The sequence below is a fragment of the Vespa crabro genome, chromosome 2 (genome assembly GCF_910589235.1).
Source record: "Vespa crabro chromosome 2, iyVesCrab1.2, whole genome shotgun sequence".
NCBI lineage: Eukaryota > Metazoa > Arthropoda > Insecta > Hymenoptera > Vespidae > Vespa > Vespa crabro.
Genome location: NC_060956.1, coordinates 20,040,104 through 20,057,437, shown reverse-complemented (window position 1 = coordinate 20,057,437; position 17,334 = coordinate 20,040,104). Strand labels below are relative to the sequence as shown.

The 17,334-nt window shown below is 33.9% G+C and overlaps 1 protein-coding gene across 5 annotated transcripts; it reads left to right on the top strand.

Moving 5' to 3' along the window:
* Window positions 1-218: 218 nt before the first annotated feature.
* Window positions 219-7,360, top strand: LOC124433080 (hyaluronan mediated motility receptor-like). 5 transcript variants are annotated; one of them, XM_046982638.1, is made up of 15 exons: window positions 219-439; window positions 1,685-1,863; window positions 1,991-2,290; window positions 2,435-2,659; window positions 2,736-3,212; window positions 3,295-3,477; window positions 3,592-3,807; window positions 4,128-4,322; window positions 4,413-4,546; window positions 4,663-5,035; window positions 5,156-5,377; window positions 5,468-5,536; window positions 5,637-5,743; window positions 5,859-6,012; window positions 6,663-7,360. In XM_046982638.1, the coding sequence occupies exons 1-15, from the start codon at window positions 394-396 to the stop codon at window positions 6,846-6,848; spliced, it is 3,066 nt and encodes a 1,021-aa protein (XP_046838594.1). In that variant the 5' UTR covers window positions 219-393; the 3' UTR covers window positions 6,849-7,360. The 5 variants fall into 5 exon arrangements, with proteins under 5 accessions (XP_046838594.1, XP_046838595.1, XP_046838598.1 ...); XM_046982639.1 differs by having other exon boundaries at window positions 220-439; window positions 3,592-3,792; XM_046982642.1 differs by lacking the exon at window positions 219-439 and adding an exon at window positions 1,193-1,524.
* Window positions 7,361-17,334: the final 9,974 nt, after the last annotated feature.

Genomic DNA, 17,334 nt, shown 5'->3' with positions numbered 1-17,334 from the left:
TATGTGTATGACAATGCTCGTGGCGATAAATCATATGCATACATCACTGTTAATATGTACGTCACGTTTAGTCGCTGATTCGACGACGATTGAATGTCTTGTCGTTGATTGGTCAATAGCGTCTTTACGTAACCGTCATTTCAAACGAAGAAAAACCGGTGAACAGACCCGCGTAAAGAAACGTTGAGAGAAGAACGCTTGTGTAAGATTCATGCAACTTCATATAAGCCATAGTTTTCAAGGGGGATGGACGTGCTCATGGTGGAACGTGCAGTGTTTGTAATAATTAATAACAGTGTTTATTTCTGATATAAACATTGGTGTTTAAACGCGCATATCCTTTTTAAGGATATTTTCCTTAGATTTTATTGAATATATTTCATATATAACGATATGTCGTTCTCAAAAGCTAGAATTCAACGGTTCAATGAACTTGCAAGTAAGTTCTTAATATTAACCGTTTACCATGTTTAATGATTTCGAAGAAAATTAAAAAAAAAAGAAAAAAAAAAAAAACAACAAAATCGTATCGCCATTTGGAACAATGATAACGATCATATCGTATCAATGAATGTGCATCAATTTTAGAAAATTATATATATGGTAGTGAGAAGCTACATTCTGGCGGGAAAATTGTCCCGAGTTCTCGTAATGCTCTTTTATTGATTCATTTTTCTTTTTTTTTTTTTTTCTTTTCTTTTCTTTTCTTTTCCTTTCAAACTGACTTTTCTTATTCTTCTTTCTTTTTTTATTTTTATCAATTTAACAACAAAACTGAAGTCATTAAAATTTATTTTAACGATTGACGACTTTAATGCCTAAACATCGTTACAATCGTATTAAAATGAATATCAGGCTCGTATCGTTGTATAATTAATTATTCGTATATACTTTAATTTCGAAATATTGCGTGTGCGTGTGCGTGTGTGTGCTTTTTTTGTAACTTTTTTACTAGTAAAATATTGTTATACGAAAGTCCATCTAGCCTATAGTTTTTACGCCATAAAGAGAAAGAAGTTAGTATCAGTTAAAAAAAAAAAAAATGCATCCTTGCAATTTGCATCATATTGCAAGTTGTAACAATTGCGCACGATCGTTCCGTGAAACATTTTAATCTTTAAATGTTTTTGAAGAGGTGAAGGGCCGAGGAGGAGGAGAAAGAGGAGGTGGTGGTAGTGAAGGGGTGGGGCGAGGGGATAGAAATGGGAGGGGGGTGTAGGTAACGACAAAAGAGGACATTTTATCGCAACGACAAGAAGGGCTGGTCGAAGGTTACACCTGGTACCTTCTTCATGGGTCTACATGTCTCTCAAATACAGACACACACAGCTGTCTCCTATTTCGAGTTTCTTCTTCTCCCCACCCCTCACCTTTTAAAGATGCATCAGAAGGAAATCCCCCTTTGATTCCACCCTCCAACCTTAGTTTTCTCGCGCGTATTCGTTTGAAAGAATAGGATTGACCCTTAGTGAACGCAACGAGCTACAATAATCTCACCTTTAATATGCATTTTCTTTCATTAAAGTATATTTACTGATGATACGGATATCATTTAAGTATTATCATATAAGTTATCTATATGTTACTTGTTACTTGTCTTATCTATGTTATATATTACTTGTTACTTGTTAATTTGTGATATAAAAATTATTTTAAAGCTTTATTATTTATGAAATTTTTCTAGGTGAGGTCCCACCACCCGGTGCATATGATCCAAAGTTCGACCAGAAAATCAAAGGATATATTATTGAAAAAACAGAAAGATTTCAGGATAATAAAAGTGTAATTAGTAATGGTACCGATTCAAGCTTAACCGTTTCAAGCAAGAGCACTGGAAATCAACCACACGACAGATTTTTAACTGTGAGAGGATTAATTTATTAAAGAGAGATATAATTAATTATTTGATAGATTAAAAATTATATTAAATATACGATAAGTTAGATTATATGTTTTAATTGATATATGGAAATTTTTCTTTCATTTATAGCCACAATGTCCAAGAAGAAGTGTTATCGTCAAATCAATAAATCCAAATTATCCAAAGGAAAAATTGAAATCCATGAACCAGACTAAAAATAAAACTATTAATAAAGGACATTATAATTATGCGGATCAGTTGTTGGAATTACAAGTTGAATGTACGAATAAAGATAAAACTATACAGGAACATGAGAAACATATTGAAGAGATTAAGGAAGAAATGTGTAAACTTGAAGTGCAAATAGAGGATTTACATAAGAAACAAGTTGAAGTTGAAGAACAACACAGGAAAGATATAGAAACTATGGTAAGCGAATAATAATTTTTTGTTGCTTTTTTACTCCACTTCTTTTTTTTTTCTTTTCTTTTTTCTTTTTTTTTTTTTCTTTTTTGTTTAAGTTTATGTCTCACCTTTTTACAGCTTAATTTGGCAAAACTATTCTGCTTTCAGGCTAAATTACAACAGGAAGTTTTAGATAATCACGATGAAAGGCATCAAGCTGAAGCAGACGAGCTCCGTTCTAAATTGTTGGATATGTCGAGAGAAAAGGAACAAGAAATTTCTGCTAGAAGAACGCTTGAAAATGAATTAAGAAAACGAGTGGCCGAATTGTTAGAGAAAATTTCTTTTTTAGAAAATGAATTGTCTAAAATAACAGAAACAAATCGAATTGCGGTAATTAATGTGAAATTATACAATAACAAAATTATTACTATATTGAAATAATATTAGATGTATATCTTTTAAATAGGTACAAAATTTAGAGACAAGAAATAAAGAATTATTGTCCAAATTAAAAACATTGGAGGAAGAACGTGACATACAAATTGAATTATTAGAAAAGGAAAGATCACAGCTTCTGTTAAATATAAGCGATTTAACGGACAATAAATGTGATCTTGAAGATAAATTGGAGAAAAGGCAGGACGTGATTTTAGAACTTCAAGGGCAATTGTCTACTCTTCAATGTGAGCTGGACGAATTAAGAGCGGAATACGACAAACTTTTGGATGATTCCATGAGACAAATGAATGATCTTGTAAAAAATTATAATGTAGAAAAGGATACATTGAAAGATACCTTTGTTAAAGAAAAGAAAGAGCTTCAATTGCAATATGATCAAACAAAAATGACAGTAATTGTATTGCAAGCCAATTTAGATGATATGGCCGATAATAATTCATTTCTTCAACAAGAATTACAAGACGTTCAAAGGCTTTACAGAGATGTAAATATTTCATTGATAATAATGATTATTAAGTCATTCGTAGTTTAAGATTTTTAATTGAATTATATTTTTCTGATTATAGGTAAGTCAACGATTGACGCAAGCTCATGAGGAATTAGAAATTGCAGAACAGAAACATGAGCTTGTCTTGAAGGAACATAAAAATGAGATAGAGGCTTTACAAAAGCAACACAGCGAAGAAAAATCAGAATTAAAGCAGTTATTGGAAGAGGCAAAGGAAGATTATTTGAATGAAATAGAAAATGTATGGGATAGACAAATTAGTTTTATCAAATACTTTTTTTTTCTTCTTTTTCTTTTTTTTTTTTTTTTTTTTTTTTTTGGATAATTAAGATATTTGTAATATTTTTTCATTTAGTTGTCGATAGCGAGAGATAAAGAAATAGCTGAATTACAAAAGGCAACGAGTCAAACAATTGAGGAAGAAACCAAACGAATAAAGGAGCATACAAATAAAATTGTTGAAAATGCCGAAGCCGTTACTAGAGAAACTATAGCAGTTTGTCGTGCGGAAAGCGAAGAAAGAGTAAAGAGAGTAATCGCCGAATGTGACGCGAAAGTAAGCGGACCACATGTGCGTAAAACGCTAAACATCACCTGACCTTGTATTTTGTTTTACAATTTCTCTTCTCTTTTCTTTTTTTTTTTTTTTTTTTTTTTTTCATTTTCTCATTCTTTTTTATATTTTTGATTTATTTATTTATTTTTTTCTTTTCTTTTTTTTTTGTTTCCTTTTGTAAAAAAAAAAACTTTTTAAAAGAGATTTCCATAAAATTAAAATATTTAATGATTTATTAGCATGCGTTTGTCTTGGTTTGCTGTGATGTTTGGATTATTAATTTTCATAGATGAAAATGATTTTTCATATTAATAGTTTGTCATGATAATATATAGATAAATACAATGATCAGAGAGGCCACGGCTGCGATCGAAGAAGAAATGCGTCTTAATATTGAAAAATATAAAGCATGTTTGAAAAGAGTAGAAACCGAACGTGCTGCGTTAGACGATAAATTGGCCCAAAGAGATGCCGAAATTACAAAACTTTCCTCGATACTCGAGGAATTGAAATTGACCGCAGAAACTCGGGTATTTCTGATATATCAATTTTTCCCATTAATTCTTTTTCTTCATTCTCTTCGTGTTATTTATTATTCTATATCTATTATATTGTTCCAGGAGAGTTTTAGTCAAAGCTTGCAGGTCGGATTAGACAGAGCGGAAACAGAACTGGCGGAGAAAAAAGCAGAGCTTAGAGCATTGAAAAATCAAATACGTGCGGAGGCTGCAGAAATGGTAGCTAGAAGAAAGAGGTATTGCGATAATAAAAATTATTTTATATTTCTTTATTTTCTTTTTTTTTCCTATTAAAATTTTATATATATATATATATATATGTATGTATGTGTGTGTGTGATCGTTTATATAGGTTTGAAATAGTTATGGCGGAAAATCAAGCATCGGTTGCTGCACTCTCAAAACGTTTAGCACAGAGTCACGCTGAGGTAGAAAGACTTCAAGATGAATTAAAACGTGGCGAGGATTGTATACACGAACATCGAGATTTACTTGCTTCTATGCGTAATAATTCTCAAATGGTACACGACCAAGTGCACAATATTATGAAACAATTAGATGCCGAGAGACAACTCGTAAGTCAAATCGAAGCTGGTAGTTTGTCTGAGTTTGAATCTATTAAGACTGTTTTCGAAATGAAAATTGATGAACTTCAACGAGTAGCAGCGAAAGAAATTACACGACTTCGAGAAGAAATAAACAAGAAGTCAAGCGAAAGTGCAGAGGTATTATATATCTTATATATATATAAATTAATATCATAAAAATACCATAAATAATACCATAAATTAATATCATAAAAAAAAAACGTTAACTTACATTACAATTATATTTATTAATTTTAGATGAAGAAACAGCTCGATGAAATGGCTGGTTCTCTTTGTGCCGCAGAAGATATGTTATTAAGATTAGAGGAAAGAAACGATGCGCAAATGATTGAAATTTCGCGATTAGAAGTTGAAAGTGGTAAACTTCATGAACAATTAAATAATCAAAAAAAGATCTCCGAAGAAACCACTGCATTGATGTCCGTACAATCGGTGCAACATAAACTCGCCATTGAAAAAGTAAATATCTATTAAGATTAGATATATATTATATAAATATATAATACCAAAGGGAATGAAAATATCTAATTTAGATCGTTATACTTTTAGGCGAATTGTCAGTTAAAAGAACTCTCCATGAAAGTTATATCACTTGAAGAAAGAGATAGATGTGCCGAGGTAATAATTCAATTTATATTTAAAAAGTATATATATATATATATATATTTAATTCTCTTATTGATTTGACGATAATAATCCATAATCAATTGCATTTTAGAACAAGCACATATTGGCTGAAAAGGAAAAAGAACAATGGCATGCTCGTGAAGAGAAGCTTTTAAAAGAATTAGCTGAGGAAAGAGCACGTCGTGAAACTGCTGAAACGTAAGATCATTATGATTATTAATATTTCTCCAATGAGAATAAAAACTACAAATAATTAATATTAAATATATATATATATATATATATACATACATATGCATATTTTTTAATGTAGCGAAGTTAAGACATTAACCGAAAGTAATGATCGACTTCAAAAGGAATACGAAGATATAAATGAAAAATATGCCGAAATAGTTGGCCATCAGAATCACAAACAAAGAATCAAGCACGTTTCACAGCTGAAAGAAAAGATCTATCGATTGGAACAGGTGCGTTTATTCATTATTGTCGGCCTTGCGATTAGTTTCTACTGGATTTGGTTGTATTTTCAATCGATCACTTGTAACTTCGATTACCATATGTTTTCAAATTTGTTTTGTGATATCGATATCTTTTTTTTTTCTCGTTTCTTTTTTTCCTTTTTTTATTGATATTGTTTAAAAAAAAAAAAAAAAAAAAGAACATTTTATTAAATGTTTTTTTGTTTACTCTCTTTTTTCTTTTTCTTTTTCTTTTTCTTTGTTTTTCTTTTTTTTTTTTTTCTATCGATTATGAAGATCCCATAATGTTTCTAAATTATTTGTCTCTATTGTATACTTATAGTATTTATTTATACAATGATATAAATTTTGTTATGAAAGTTATATAATTAAAAGAATAAACAAAAAATCAAGTATATATGTTCAATAAAATAAATATATTTCTATTACGAATAATTTTGTGTTACTATCTTGTTTTGCCCACTATATATTATGATCTACCATTATTATTTATTTTTATTATCTCATAATGTTTTATTATACACAAAACACAGACACACACACACACACACACACACATATATATATATATATATATATATATATATATATGTATGCTTCTGAGGGAATTGCACAATAAGCAGGTGAATTTTTTTTAGGAATTGCAAACTAAATCCAGGCAATTGGAACATCAGCAAAAGGCAGGGGAGAAGTTAAAAGCTCAACAGAAACGTCCCCATACTAAAGGGAAAGAAAACGTAATAGGAGTTACGAGAAGTAGTCACACCACACCTACATCTTCGCCGCATAAATCATTAACGCCTCTTCGAAATCGAAACGAATAATTTGATTACAAGATTATGTCTAAAAGAATTTGCCAAATTAGTTCGTTTATAAGAACTATAGGTGTATAAAAAAAAAAACAAAAAAAAAAAAAAAGATAGTTAAATCAAATGCACCCACGTTCCAAAACGTGGGAGGGGGGGGAAGAAAAAAGAAGAAGAAAAAATACGATGTTAATCGTTGATATATGATATTTGGTGTTTTGATGGTTTTTTTTTCTTTTCGTTGTTTTTTTTTTTTTTTTCATTTCGTTTTTTTTCTCTCTCGTCGAAACAAAATTATTCCTAGTTATATTATGTCTCGTTCAAGTTAATAACGTTCAAAAGTGTATTTTGCCGGATCTCTTGTTGAATTTTTTTCGTTCAAAATTTATCAATACATCAGATTCTCATAAGCGCTAATTACGTTTATTTTTAGAGTATATATGTTAGAACAATTCATACAATTATTATTATTATAACATTATTCATTTTTATAGCCGTGAATTTAAATAAAGTTTTATTTATGCTACCGACCTGTTCAAAATGATCATTTATTTTACCTTATTACAAGAGAAACTGTTCGTGATGGGTTATTTAAAAGATCGATATAAATCGTTTGAAAACTTATCGTTCCTAGAAAGTTTTCATATAAAATAATATGAGAAGAATGCAATAAGAGATTTTGATCCTTCGAAGTGGACTAACATAGTAATAAAATCCACCTAAGTTACTAAGGATCCATCCAATTCATTAGATATTATTATGCCTAGTCGCGTAGCTCGTGGCATTAACACACGCCAGTGTTATGCATTTTCTCTTCCTCCGCAGTCTTCTTGACACCAGTAATCATTATACTCTTCTTAGGTACTTTGAACCTACTCTAAGGTCAACAAGCCCATGAATTTTAAACGTCATGATCCAATCATCCTCTAAGACTTTCGAATACCGCCCACCTTATATATAAGGTATAATAATTTTGTAAACTTAACGGTTGCTCGTGATTCATACTAAATTACATCCATTGTAATTGTAAAAAAATTTAATAATATATATACACACATACGTAGATAATTACATTGACGTTAAATGGATATATATATCCATATATCTATATACTATAATTAAGAATACCTAAACTTGATTGATCGAAATATCGCGATCCATAGAATCTCGTCTATGAAAAGCTAAGAATGTTACCGATTCTAATGAAAAATCAATCTTGTCTGATGGTGACCCTACTTTCACAGTTGACCTCATTCCATGCTCCGTATCCGAGTAACGCAGTATATTTTAAAAGGGTCCTGTCTATCTCTATTCTTCGCGACGTCAAACGAAGCACCCCTATACGTCCGGATGGAGAGTCGATAGAAAAGGAGGGAAGGGAGGGAGGGAGCTGAGAGATTCGAGCATACCTAGGAGCTGCAAGAAGAGATCTCTGCAAAACTATTACCGGTTATTGCTGAAGTCTTCGAGCCAATGGAGAGTCGATGGAAGGCTGATGCAGGACCACCTTAAGAGGCTACGCGTATATAAGACTTACGTATATATATATATATATATATATATATATATATATATATATATACACATACTCACACACACACACACACACATATATATAGGTAATACGTATGTACGTGTCTGCCTGCGTGACGTGACCAAGTGCGAACGAGAAAGGGTTTGAGCGTGAGAGCTTTCTTCGAAGAACGATAATTACCCCCAGCGGTCAGTCGGAACTGAACTGAACTGAACTGGATACGGGAATACGAGCTCCCCCTTTCGAAATACCAGTATCTTGCATTCTCCGGGCTTGCATTAATGATATCGTCTATGGTAGATTTTCCGAAAATCGATATCGCTAATCCCATGAAACCCGCGGTCAACGTTACTCCGTCTATGCGCCGACCTTCCGTCTACCACTTTTCGCGCGTTTTCACGTCAGAGATAATTAGATCACAAACCATATATCGTAATATTTCGTTATTGCGATTTTATCTGTGACGGAAAAAGGATTTTTCTTTTCTCTCTTTTTTTTTTTTTTCTTTCTTTTCTTTTTCTTTTCTTTTTTTCTTCAAAATACATCACACAGCCGAGATATATTAAAACGTTCAATCGATCTCTTATAATCCTATTAATTATTTAATCAAATAATAAGAGATCAACATGTATTTACGCATGCGTGTAGGTAGAATTTACGTAGGTAGGAATAGAGTGGATAATAACAACGAAAAATATCTCTTTTAAAATTCGTACAAATACGTCCTCACTTTACACGGCCTACGCATACAGCAACGAACAAATGAACGAACGAATGAATGAACGAACAAACGAATGAACGAACGAACGAACGAACGAGCCTTAGTCAATTCGATCCTATTTTATTGCTATCAGGGATGGAGAATTTAATAAAGAATAGAGGGAAGGATGATCTCTCTCGAGGCAAAACCTTTACTTCGTTCTCGAAGGAAGATCCCAAGTCAATCGAAGTAATTCAGGACTCTCTCTTCCTCTCTGTCTCTCTCTCTCTCTCTCTCTCTCTCTTTCCCTCTCTCTTTCTCTTTCCCTTTCTCTTGTGCGGTAAATATCGTCTCGTTTTTTCATAATATCGTGCAATGTATTAAAGTGACGAGATTGGCTTTAAAAGTAGAAGGGGAAAGAGGCTCGGAGACGGTTTGAAACTCCGCCTGTGGCTGCAAATGAGTTAGTCGAAAATCAGGATTAAGTGCGTGGGAAGTTGGAGTAAATCCCGCGTACTTTACTCAAGGCGTCTTTGCGAATGCAACAAAGAGAGAGAGAAAGAGAGAGAAAGAGAGAAAGATAGATAGACAGAGATAGAGATAGATGGAAGCTGAGGAATGAAGTAGAAGAGAGAGAGGAATAGAGAGAGAGAGAAAGGGCTCCTAGTAATCCTACACGTGTGACACTGTAATTAAATATTTGTACAACGTCGAGGGTTCCGGCATAAGTTTGTGTACTAGTTAATTAAAGGGGCAATTAACCTAATCGTATTATATGCCTTCGTTAGGAATACATCCGAACGAATACGACTAAGACTATGTACGTCCGATCGTCGTTTATATCATTACTTTTACTAATGAATATAGAAATAGTATATATATATGTATGTATGTATATATGTATGTCTGTGTAATAAACTTTGCAAACGATATGGTTGTTGTTTAAATGACTTTGATATGAGATATGCGGGTATTTCGAATCGAAAGGGTTGTTCTTTTCTTTTTGCTTTTATTCTTTTTTTTTCTTTTTTTTTTTTTTTCAGGGATAACTCTCTTAGTCCGGTGCGTGCACAAGTATAAAAAAGATTCTGAAGTTGACAGGTAACCCTCTGGCACGAGGGTAACTTCATCTTACCAATCGATCGACCAATTCGATTACTCGTGACAACCAACCCGAGATAAAGATAAATTTTACGTATTTTCTTCTTCATTCCTTTTAATCTATTTGATATTGTACACGATCTTTTTTTTTTTTATCTTCTTTTTCCTTTTCTATCTTTTCTTTCTTCCTTTTTTTTTCTTCTTTTTTTTCTTTTTCTTTTTATTCGTTTTTCATGAGATTGCTTATATAAAGAATCTTAAATAATCGTCTTGGGAATGACTTAGAAAAGTAACTTAACGCAACACGTTGCGCACAGATACACATATACAGGGAACGGTATTGTTCACGCTTAGAACGTTGACCTTGCATCGTAGCGGCCTTGAAGCGATCGTATTCGCATTTAACGAGAGATAGAAAATCTCAGACTCTTTGAAAGTGTTAATAAAACAGCCCCTCCTTCCCCTTTCCGTTCTAAATTTGAAACCTTATTATAAAAGAATTTAAATAAATTTTATATATAATTATAGCAAGTATTATTTCAATCGACAATTTCTTATTATTATTTTCTTTTCTTTCTTTTTTTCATTTTTTTTTCTTTTTTTTTTTTTGAACTTTTTACAACAATTTACAATTTAGTTATATTCGTCAATTAATATTCGGCGAATATAAAAACGTATCTTAAGGAAAGAGGGAGAGAGAGAGAAAGAGAGAGAGAGAGAGAGAGAGAGAGAGAGAGAGAGAGAAAGAGAGACAGAGAGACAGAGAGAAGATGAGAATAAATCGTGTAACAATTTTCTTAAAGTTCATCGTAGCGTGGGAGGATGAGAAAATGTGAAAGAGGAGAAAGAGAAGATGTGAGCCGTTATTTCTACGTACCAGCAAGATCATGGCTCTTCTCCAAAATGGACTGTACAAGAACAGCGTATAGCGTTAATTTACGCGTAAAATGGATATACCTTAGTCTACGTAGGTACGTACGAGAATTCTCCTTCGTTTCCTTCCGTTCTTTGCGGTTGCAATGAATCGAGCAAGAAATGCAAGAGCCATTGCAGATGAAACGATCGGTGAGATCTAAGACCACAGATATATATATACACATATATATATATATATATATATATATATATATATATATATATATATACGTACATAAATACACACAAAACATATATACATTCTCGTTATGTTTGTATGCGTGTGTATATGTGTCTATTAGATTAATAAAATATTTTATCATTAAACATTTTCTCATTAAATATTATATATGGCATTAAAATAAATATAAAATAATATACATTAGATCTAATGACATTCAATATTTTATCTTCTTACATATTTCATTCAAAATATAAAATAATATAAAATATATAAAAAAAATAAAATGTTTTGATTTTATTAAAATAATATTTTATTTCTATAGAAAATATTTATCTTGAAGATATTAGAAAATAATGGAAAAAAAAAAAAATACTCGTTCATAGGAATTAAGAGAGAGAGAGAGAGAGAGAGAGAGAGAGAGAGAGAGAGAGAGAGAGAGAGAAAGAAAATATGAATAAAAGTGTATACGTATAGATAAAATAGATGATCCAAGTTAATACGATAAAAAGTTAACAAAATAATAAGCAATCTAAGAGATTTATCTTTGATAATATACTGCGAATATTCTCATTGAGTTCGAAAGAAATGATGCCTTAATCTTCAAGATTAATCACCGTGTGCTCTCTCGTAACCAGTGGATTTAGCGTCCTTTATCCTCTTCGAAAGCGACTCCGTTCGCAGAGTTTACCCTCTCTCGGGTGTCACGTTACGATTTTATCGTCGCTCGATTTCTCCTCCGACGAAGCTCGTAAATCGAAAGACGAAAGAGAATAAGAGAAGAAAGAAGGGAATGAGAAGGGTAACGAAGAACGAAGTGTTACGCTCTCTTTCTCTCTCTCTCTCTTTCTCTTTCTCTTTCTCTCTCTTTTCTATTTATACGATCTATAGGGAATTAGAAAATCCGAATCTACGTCTGACAAAATAGGTCTCTCTCTCTCTCTCTCTCTCTCTCTCTTTGCTTGACGTTAGAATAGGAAAAGTTTTTGGTAAACATCTCGCGAGAATGCGATTTTCAAGGTTCGTTAAGTCCATGGAGAAGAAGGTAGAAGGGTCCACTATGGTGGACGGTCGAGACGTCTCAAAGCTACTCGTATTATGGACCAAACGAGAATTATAGGAGGTCGAGGGAGAACCGAGGAGAAGAAATGAAGTGGGGACAGATAGATAAAGATAGATAGAGAGAAAGAGAGAGACAGACAGAAAGAGAACGAGAGAGAGAGAGAGAGAGAGAGAGAGAGAGAGAGAGATGGGAGAAGAAATAAGCGGAATGAGTTCATCTCGGTTAATGCAACGAGCTAAGTTAACTCGTACATCCTTCTTAACGTGCGTATCGCGATTATGCGAGCCATATTACCGATCAACGTGTACTACATTTAAAGTTTTGCGAAGAATTCTTTTGCCAAAAAAAAAAGAAAAAAGGAAACAAAATTAGTTTCTCAATTCGTTCAACGAGAACGCATAAGTTTCTTCCGAAATAAATTAATTAACAAAAAAATAAGGAAAAGAAAAGAAAAGGAAAGACAAAAGAAGAGAAAGAGAGAGAGAGAGAGAGAGAGAGAGAGAGAAGAGCGAAAAGAAAATGACACTTAATATTGTTTTGCATCATAGGCATTATTGGGAAATTTCCAACGCATCTGTGCACAGGTAACTAATATTACCTAACGCAAACAATTGTATCGATCGTATTTGGTAATCAAACCAATTTGCGATACGCCATTTTAAAAACGAACATAGGAAAATTGTAATGACCGTGTCAATAATAATTCCGCATTACAAATAATTTATTACCAACTTTCATATGTATTAATCTTTCATTGCATTTCAAAATTAACTTCATCAAACAAATGTAACACGTCAATATATATATATATATATATATATATATATATATATATATATATATATACACATATATATATATATATAACAATATAATAAATATTATATTATATTATTATCAAAAAAAAAAAAAAAAAAAAAAAAAAAAAAAAAAAAAAAAAGATGAAAAAAAGGAAAGAAAAATCGTATATACCTATATTTATGTATGATGTGTGTGTGTATATGTATGTCGTAACATCGAGAATTCCAGTGTCAAAGTAAAATTTCTTAGCTCTCTTCTCGAGCTCGAAAGGACAGTAGGAGGAGGAGGAGGAGGATCAGAGGTAAAGATCCGGCTCGCCTCTTTGTTCCTCGTAATAGGCTATTTTTCATATCGGACAGATAAATGGAGGAGAGTCGGCAATACTCGCCCGCCCCACCTTCCTCCTCCTCCCTATCCCCCACCCACCGATGGTATCCCATCCCTCCTAGCCCCTGTCTCGTCGTCGTTCGTTCGTTCGTTCGAACTCAAATACCATTCGAGATGAAGGCCCTCATCCGCGGTCCACGTTCTCGAACACGATGCTCGCGTACTCTCTTGTGAAAGGCGAAGCTCGCAGGAGGGATTACGCGCGTGCATCCGCGACTGGCGAATACGTAATCCGGTCTCGCGTTCGTCGGTCGTTGCGTCATCGAAATATTTCGGACGATGTTGGAACAACGAGCCGGTCTCCCGGCGCCCACGCTTTCGATCCTGGAAAAAGAGTATACCTACCATATATATATATATATATATATATATATATATATATATATATATTCGACGATTTTCGCTTTTAAATTCACCGCATCGTTTTATCACTTCGTTCTGGACCCTGGAATTCGCTCCGGAATTTTTATTATTTCGCATAAATAACTTTCTATTCCTCGCCCAAAGACAAAGACGACTACACCAGAGAGTTAGCCATTTTTTTTTCCTTCCATTTCCTTTTTTTTTCCTTCTGTTATTTCTTTTTTAAAGAAACATCCTTTATACTTTATAGAGTTTATGTTGTTTATTAGATAAGAAATTAATATCCAATTCGGTATTGGATCGATCGAGATAGAAAAAAAGACGACTGTAACTCGATGTTTACGTAGAGAAAAGAATTGCCTATTAATGGCTCCGTATTGTCCGAGCGATCTTATCTTTTTCTTTTTCTCTCTTTCCCTCACTCTTCAATGAATGTCACCATCGGAGATAACTTTTTTATTCAGCGATCGGAGAAAAAATATGTCTGAGATAAAAAGTTGTCAAGAACAAAGTGGAAAGGACGTGGAAACGTTTAATGAAAATAATTTCGTTTCATCTATGGCTAGGATATAGTCATCGAGTCGAGTAGATAATATGAATAGAAGACGAACATACATACGGGTTTCCCTCAACGTGCGCTCGCGCGCACATCCGCACGCGCGCTCACACACACACACACACACACACACACACGCATACGTACAAAATAGGTACATACATATAGATATATGTATATAGATAGGTCCTTTGAATTTTTGGCCTAAGAGCGTCTAAATCCGGTAACAAACGTTGCGATTCATAACCGTTGTTTACGAGGGACTATAAAGATTCTTGTGTAGGAAGCTGACGCTATGACAAGGTGAGGAGGAGGAAGAAGAAGATGAGGAGGAACGAGAGGAGGAGAAGGAGGAGGAAGAGGACGTAGAAGAGGACATAGTCGAGAGGATCGAGCGGAAGAACGGGGAGACTCTTCAGAGAGTAGAAATCTCCTTCTCAAGTGGCTCGCGCGTTCTAAACAATTCCGTGATGCTACTGCGTCAGGGTTTGCTGCAACTGCCGCTGCTGCTAGTAGTACTGCTGCTGGTAGTACTGTTACTGCTGTTGCTGCTGCGGTTGTCATTGCGCGTTGCACGTCGCATGTAGCCGTTCTTGCGGGAATAGCAAAGCTCCTACATCGATGAGAGAAGAGAAGTAGTATATGCTGAGGCGTATTTCGCCGAAGAGTCGCTGAGAGAAGAAGGTCGCACAATAGGAAGGAAACATGCCAGGACGATTTATCGACGTGCTACTATCAAAATTCCTTTGAAAATTTCACTCATCCTCGGACAGGACCACACACACGCTCTCTCTCTCTCTCTCTCTCTCTCTCTCTTTCCCTCTCTCTCTCCCTTTCTATCTGTCTCATGCTCGAAATTTCGTTGTATGTCAGATGTTTTCCATTTCATTCAGGAGAGGACGAATCTTGGAAAGAAACGAGGTCCGAGATGGGTCGATCACAAAAGAGGGTGAGAGATGGGAGGCGAATCGTTTCACCCGTTATTGATCGAAAACGCGGGATGAGAGAGAGAGAGAGAGAGAGAGAGAGAGAGCGGAGAAGGCATTAGGAATCGTTTGGCGCCGATAGGATGATTTCGTAAATCGTACGTCTGACTATGCCGTTACGCGAATTCACGGAATTACCGGCGGGAGTCCGTTAGCATTTTATTCTATCCGGAACGGGATCGAGCACATCCGAGAGAACTAGACCGTTTTTCGCCGAATCGACGAGGAAAGAGAATAAGAGAGAAAGAGAGAGAGGTGGAGATGAAGAGGGATAAAGTAGAAGGGGTGGATTTAGTCAGAGGTTTTTCCATGAAACTTTCGTCGTCGCGTTACAAACGACGCTTTCCGATGTCCAATCCGTCCGATCCGGATTTGCCGGCAATTTGTTTCGTTTTAACGCATTAGAGATTAATTCTGTTCGCCGCCGTTTTCTACCTTTCTATTTTGTCGAGAACGTGTGTTCTGGTTCTCGCGTATAATTCGCTCGTTAACGATAAAACAATTCTTTTTACGGTTGATAAACGGCCCGTGTGTGTTCACGCAGAAACACGTAATTATTGTCGAGAATCGTTTGGACGTTCATGTATTTTATTTTCTATATATCTATATAAATATATATATATATATAAATATATATATATATATATATATATATATATATATATATATATATATATTATACAGGCATCTATACATCTCTATAGCAATCTCTATTTCTCTCGATTTTCGCGGATGAAGAGTATGTACGAGGAGAATTTTGTAATGGACACTGATTTTCTTCTTTACAACGCGCCCGAAATGCTCGTTGATTCGAATAGCTCGAAACGAACGAGAATACATGGAGTGGATGTATGTATGTGTCTATGAATGTACCCGCATATTTATAGATACGTACGAGAGTGAATATTGCAAATCGATGTAAAAATAAAAAGATGTAACAAAAAAAAAAAGAAAAAAAAGAAAAAGAAAAAAAGAAAATAAATAAATAAATAATACGAAACCAAAAAAGAAAAAGAAGAAAATAAATTGTTACGTTAATTGTTATATTACTCGGTTTACGTGACGTTAAAATATATGCTATTATATGATAATCATAGAACTCACCATCTTATTATAATATTTCTATCTTGGTCGAATTAAATTTCACGAATAAATAAAATTTACGAAAGGAAACTACTATATAAGTTTAAATAAGATGAAGAAAAGACAACGTGAAGGAGGTGTAAACGATCGCGTAGAAGTTTAGAAGCTGCTCTTGGATAGGAGCCATTTCGTAATTGCATAATCTTTCTGGCGTCTAGCCTGACAAAGGTCTGATAGTTCTAATAGACTCTACACGTTCCTGGATATACACACCCTCTTAGTGTCTGTGTCCAGCATCCTCTGGCTTACCTGTATATGCGAACACATACGATGCGGCCAGCGACCCTTAATGGCTTTAGCAAATGCACGCGTATCAATGGTATACCGTTCTGTGTTTGCATGGATCGTTCGATATACGTGGCGATATACACAGAGAGACAGAGAGAGAGAGAGAGAGAGAGAGAGAGAGACAAGAGAATGTACGCGTACAAAGAACATGATGCAGCGTGAAACGACAGCTATCACCGAAATAGAGTCGAAAACCATAGAAGATCCTTTCATCTATTTCTCTGGTATCGTGCTTTGCGTTCATCCCTAAATTTGTCTTTTGAAAATTGCTTTTTACACGTCGATCAATTGAAACGAACACCGTATAATAGTACAGACGTGCATACCGTAAACCGTTTCATTCTAGAAAGAAAAGTACGATTAGAATGAAAATTAAAGACCAATAAAAGAAATTTTCTTTTATTTCTTGCAATGTTTGCAATTATATATTTTTCTTTTTCCTTTCCTCCTTCTTCCTTTTTTTTCTTTTTTCCTTGTTCTTTTTTC

What these genes read in the sequence shown, in the direction of transcription:
- LOC124433080 (XM_046982638.1), top strand. Translation starts at nt 394, where the DNA reads ATGTCGTTCTCAAAAGCTAGAATTCAACGGTTCAATGAACTTGCAA. An exon ending in CGTCGTGAAACTGCTGAAAC is followed by an intron (nt 5,744 to 5,858) that starts GTAAGATCATTA and finishes TTTTTAATGTAG; the next exon opens with CGAAGTTAAGACATTAACCG. An exon ending in AGATCTATCGATTGGAACAG is followed by an intron (nt 6,013 to 6,662) that starts GTGCGTTTATTC and finishes AATTTTTTTTAG; the next exon opens with GAATTGCAAACTAAATCCAG.